The sequence below is a fragment of the Malus sylvestris genome, chromosome 14, assembly GCF_916048215.2.
Source record: "Malus sylvestris chromosome 14, drMalSylv7.2, whole genome shotgun sequence".
In the NCBI taxonomy this organism is placed as follows: Eukaryota; Viridiplantae; Streptophyta; class Magnoliopsida; order Rosales; family Rosaceae; genus Malus; species Malus sylvestris.
In genome coordinates this window covers 1,870,361-1,876,555 of record NC_062273.1, presented here as the reverse complement: position 1 = coordinate 1,876,555, position 6,195 = coordinate 1,870,361, and the positions used below count along the sequence as shown (strand labels likewise).

General features: G+C 37.4%; 1 protein-coding gene across 1 annotated transcript; it reads left to right on the top strand.

The window, feature by feature from the left end:
- The first annotated feature begins 377 nt into the window (after positions 1 to 377).
- Positions 378 to 3,820, top strand: LOC126600733 (GDSL esterase/lipase At5g03610-like). Its single transcript, XM_050267377.1, has 5 exons — positions 378 to 583; positions 800 to 1,024; positions 2,185 to 2,459; positions 2,855 to 3,155; positions 3,425 to 3,820. The coding sequence occupies exons 1-5, from the start codon at positions 523 to 525 to the stop codon at positions 3,634 to 3,636; spliced, it is 1,074 nt and encodes a 357-aa protein (XP_050123334.1). The 5' UTR covers positions 378 to 522; the 3' UTR covers positions 3,637 to 3,820.
- Positions 3,821 to 6,195: the final 2,375 nt, after the last annotated feature.

Here is a 6,195-nt window from a genome sequence, read left to right as displayed (position 1 = left end):
TTTAAAACTTCACATTGTTCTTCACATATACATTAGAAGGATATATTTTATTCATTCTTCTCTTGACGAGGAATCCAGGCGGTCCATTCACCAGAAGACCTTAGCAAGGGCGGCCCCTGTCTTGTTTGACAGAAGCCTTCAGAGAAACAGAATATGTTCACGTGCCTACGAATATTAGTAGGCAGAGTTCTCATCTTGTTCTTCTTATTGTTTGTATAATTACAATATAACTTATTCATGTTATTTTTTTTGAGGTTTGGCTTTACTTTTTGGACTGAAAATAAAGAAAAAAGAATGCAAATTGCAATGTCACCCTTAAACATTCACATATTTTATCATCAGCCACACACCACAGGTCCACAGTCGATCAAAACTAGCCACTGATTTCACTATATAAAGCATTGAGAATCTCAGTTATTCTTCCCTTCCTTCTATCTTCATTAAATTTAAGTAGTGCATGATCTCCAACTCCATCTTACATCTCTTTCAGCAAATCAAAGCTTCTTTCTTTCACAGCCTACCATGAAACCACCTCAAACACTCTTCCTCCTCCTCACTCTCTTTCTCTTCTACCTCCTCTCAGGTATGCATGCATATGCGTTAATACCATGTCAAAATGGTTTACGCTCACTTTTTTTGTCCTTCTGGAAATTCTGTTTATTTCTGTCTATATATTCTCCTTCGATTTATTCAATCGAAAGATTAGAAATAAACAAGATTGCGCAGAAACAAAAACGGGTGTAAAATAATAATTTTCCAATACCTGTCTCTGTTTTGATTTGGTTTCGTTTTGTTATAGGACAAAAAGGGGTGCTGGTTTCAGCAGCTCACCACCACCACCACACACAGCGCCACCTATTTGATTGGCGGCCGACGAAACTATTTGTTTTTGGAGACTCATATTCTGACACAGGAAACAACGGGAAATCAGTGGCCAGTTCTTGGAAACAACCCTATGGAATCACATTCCCGGGAAAACCCAGTGGCCGTTTCTCCGATGGCCGTGTCCTCACCGATTTCCTTGGTACCAACCCTTCTCTCTGATTCTCTCTCTACTCATGTGCAATTCTCTGCTTTTTGTTCCAAGGTGTGAAAGTACCAAGCTTTTCTTTTTCTTTGCTCAGTTTACTTTGTTTACCTACGCTTTAGTGCTATCTTAGTAATATATTACTGCTGTAAAATGAGTGGTGTTGGTGGGTTCCTCTTAAGATAATGGCCTCTTTGGGTGGTTTTCTTTTTACCTGTAAAGTTGTTGCATTATTGGGCATGCTTTTTATTTTTATTTTTGCTTTTAATCCACATGTCATGTCAGGCCACGTCATGTAATTTGTTATGTCATGTCAGGCCACCATCATGTAATTTCTTACTTTATCACATGAGCTAGCTCAACCTTTTGGAGTCTTGGATATTTCTCTTAATCTACATTATCGACTCTTAATCATGATTTTCTGTGCTAATTCTCTACTTTTTTGCTTGAACATTCTTTGTCCCACTCTGTCCCCATTGTCCTTTACTACACCAATTCATACTTACTTTATTTTCCCTCCAACACTTATAATTTTGTTCTTTTTCTCAGTAATTGATCAATCTGATTTGTACTCCTATAATAGGGATTTATCCGTTGTAAAACAATATTTCTGTCCTTTAGTATCGAGATGTTGAGTGCTAGAACAACTCAATTAAAATATTGCGTGTTTCAATAATTAAAAAAATTCTAAAGTTGATGCTTTGCAATCTTTTAACTGAAATAGTTTGTCATGTACTCGATCTTACCACATGGAGTTGTGACAACTTCATACAAGTTTTTCTCCTTTCTTATAAGCTCTTCTCCACCTAATTACCCAAGTGCATGTGGTAACCCTTGAGTCAAAATCAATTACTGAATATATTAAAAGCTATAATTTAAGGAAAGCCTTTGGATTGAAACAAATATTGTATAGTATTGGAGCACATATACGTGATATAACAATTCGCTTGAGTTAACTGACAAGTTTATATTTCAAGTTATAATGTTAATACGGTAAAATCCAATCTACATGTTATAACATGTGTAGATTCATTATACCATTTGCAGTATCCACAAAATATATAAGTTCTCGAATTCAATTAGGGCATATTAGTCTGACCTACATATATATGATTCTAATTTCTCCCTAACATATTCTAACACACATGATATTGCAGCTAGGTTTATAGGAGTGAAGTCTCCAATACCATACAGATTTAGAAAAGTCGGGGCCAAACATTTGAAGTATGGAGTGAATTTCGCATATGGAGGCACAGGTGTTTTTAATACCTTGGTTTTGGATCCCAACATGACAACCCAGATTGACTTCTTCCAGAAGCTCATAAAAAACGACTATGTCTTCACTCCCAAAGATCTTCACTCTTCAGTCGCCCTCGTCACCGTTGCGGGTAACGATTACGGGACTTATGTCGCCACAAATGGCTCTGTTCAGGTTAGCATACATAACATTTTTCATAAAAATAAAAATTAAAAAAAGAAAAAAGAAAAAAAAGATCAAGAGTATCCGTATTACGTTTCCAAAAATAGTAGGGTATTTGTCCAATAGAGTGACAGCACTATAACAAAATTACACGAATTATTATTCTCCAAGTAATACAAACAATAATAGAACATATCTTCTACATCTCATAGGATTCCTGTATAATCTCTCCTCATGATTTACACAATCACAATCACACATGTGCTATAATTCTAACTAACTTCAACAATGAATTTTTTTTTTTGGCCAATTAAACGTTATTTACAAATATTTTTTCGTGCATGCACTCAACATGCAATTTATTTGTGTTGAACTCCTCTTTCTCTTCAATTATACGTGCATTATAGGGTTGGCAACCCTTCATCACATCAGTCGTGAATCAAGTAACTGCGAACTTGAAACGTATTTATGCCTTGGGAGTGAGCAAAATAGTTGTGACAGCTCTTCAACCTTTGGGATGTCTCCCCTCGAGCACGGCAGCATTTTCATTCCAACAATGCAATGGAACTGAGAACGCGCTAGTCAGTTTCCACAACCTTTTGTTGCAGCAAGCTGTGGCCAAGTTGAACAACGAAACCAAGAATTCTTTTATCATTCTTGATCTTTATGCCTCGTTCACGTCGGTGTTCAAGAACAAAGGAGATCTAGGTGAGTACGATATAACTCTTACTCTTTAGCTTATACTAACAAATTTTCATTTTCCCATTAAAATTTGCTAAGTTCTGTTGTTAGATCATCGAGTCATTGAGGCATAGTCGGTGAAGACCGCAAAAAAAAAAAAAAAAAAAAAAAATCTTAAGTAGTATATATTGTTTAACACTGGATTTATCTGACCTTTAACAAATCATATTAAAGCACTAAAGCACACAAAGATCGAATGAAATGCTAATACGTGAAATCATCTTGTCCTTGAGCAGGAAGTATAAAGTTTGAGAACCCATTAAGGCCATGCTGCATTGGTATAAGCAGTGAATATTCTTGTGGGAGTATGGATGAAAGTGGTTCAAAGAAGTACACCATTTGTAAAAATCCTGAATCTGCATTCTTTTGGGACACTGCTCACCCTACCCAACAGGGTTGGCGCGCTGTGTATTCAGCTCTGCAAGCCACACTTGAAGAACTCTATTAACTTTGTGCAGTCATCTGTAAATTTGTGCCAAGCTAGAGCCAGTTTGTTTTACATGCATTTTCTTCTTACATGGCTTTGTAACTTATTCCTTTGTTAGGAATGGTCATTATATGTTGAAATAAGTAGTTCCTCTTCAAACACTTTTTGATTAATAAGCCCGCAAAGAATGATCGATTGTGCTGAATTTTACAATGTTCTCAAGGTGTTGATGCGACAGAAAGCGGGAGACGCGCATTAGTGTACTAAATCCAACCCTCCAAATCAAAACAGGTTTGCTACGTTGTATAAACCAACCAAAATCGCAAATTAACATATCGAACAAGCTTATTACTCTTCATATTCAGAGGCTAGAACCGATTAACGAGTTACTTTGGAGATCCAAAATATCAAACCTCAAATGGAGATAGTCAAAAACCCTAAATTGAAACCTCTGTTAAAGGTTCATAACCCAAATTCAACAACCTATATCTGAGGTGAATTAAACCTGGTGGACAGGTTTACTATTATTCAGAAACTACAATCTAGTAGATCCAAGAACCTGACTTCCATTAGAAGTACATAATCAGTTCTAAAAAATAGTGGCGTGAATTAAGGATTTATAGGAAGGAGGCTTGCCACTTGAAGAGTGGCATTTTGGTTAACAAGTCCGAATTTGCTCACCATCCTTACAAGGTAGTGAGCATTACAACCATCTTAACAGATTGCCACGTGTTATATAGTTTAATCATGGTTATTGAAAAAAAATAATAGTTAACAAATTCAAATTTGTTGTGACATATGTTCTTATCAATATGTAATTGTGTAAATCCTAAGTAGAGATAAAGTAGGAATCCCTTGGGATCTAGAACATCTTTCCTAATATACTTTGTATTACTTGGAAAGTAAGTTTCTCTTCACCTTATTACTATAAATAAAGGCACAAGGACTGGGGAATTAATACACAATTCCTCAAGCCTATTCCCCACTCTCTCTTTCTCTCTATGCCGCACCCTTTCGTAAATATAGGCTACAACACGTTATCAGCATGCTTTTCAAGTTGTGCTAAAGAGAATTCATTCGTTTTCAATTAGTTATATACTTTATTTAGCACTATAAATAAAGGCACAAGGACTGGGGAATTAATACACAATTCCTCAAGCCTATTCTCCACTCTCTCTTTCTCTTTATGCCACACCCCTCAGTAAATATAGGCCACAACTCGTTATTAGCACGCTCTTCACGTTGTGTTAAAGAGAATTTATTTGTCTTCAATCAGGGGAGTATTACGTTTCAATTATTTTTAATTGATTAAATTTTAATTTTATTGAATTCATATACTTTTATTGATTCAATTTAATTTTTTTTCTTGAACGTGATACAAGCTTTGGAGATGGAAAGCGGAAATTGAAGAGATAATTTTCTGCATCAAACCAGTTCATCAATATCATCACGCAATTAGGTTCTAAGTTCTTCCAAAACAACGATTTTTATCTCGATATTTTTACAGCCCTGATAGCATGAACATTCACCATAATGCATGACCCAACTTTACGTTTTTCAAATTTTAGATTCTACATAAATTGTGTATGCATTATATTCATAATTATAGAATTATGTGAATTGATATTGCATGAAATTAAACTATATATGCAAATAATTGAATTGAAAAAAATTAGGGTTTCGAGACCTTAACCAGCGAGCTGCAGGCTTTGAGCCACACCGTGCCCCTTTGCAAGACATGGAGCTGCAATGCACTGGAGCACAACTCTGTTTTGCTAAGAACCCAAGAAACGACACCCTTTGTGTCATCCCTAACCCAGAAAACATACCCTCGCCTGAAGCCGAGACCATGGCATTGCCATTTTTTTTCTGGACATCACGACTTGCAGTCGTAATTAGTTTGGGTTTCCATCGTCATCTGTAACGACTCGTTGAAATTCATTGAAATCGAAGATTCCCGAATCGAATCCTCTTGATTCTACCCTTCTCTGACGTCGAGGATCCTCTTCCGTCATTGAGACTGGTTCCTCGATGAACCATCATGCATCGGAACTCACTCCCAAGGTTTCCCGACCAAGATACCGTCCCCAGAAGCGACGACACCGGCCTTCTCCTCTGGCGAGCACACCTAGCAGGGGTTGGGATACTTTCTTGGTCCACCGAGCCTTATTTGGGCCCTGGTAACTCGACCCGCAACAACTGAAAAAAAAACCAGTTTTTTCCTCCTGGACTCGCTTGCAACGGCCCAGTGCATCTGTTTTGCTTGCCCCGCATGGCTGTGGTGCTCCCATGTGACGCGCCACAATGGATCTGCACCCCCGGGCTTTTGTCCCACCCGCACTTTGGGCTTGCCTGCAATAGCCCAACAATGCATGAAAGCCTACTGTTTTCCCTATAGCTCGATCCACCTCTTGTCTAGCCCAATTTTGTTGGGTTTAGGCTCCCAGGTTCCATTTTTTCAAAAAACCCTCGTGGGCTTTGGTTCATTTTGGGCTACCAATTTTAATAGCCTATTAGAGCTTTGGTCCAATGCCTTGGGCTACCAATTATATTGCCTATATTTTTTAGGCTTTATGGGTT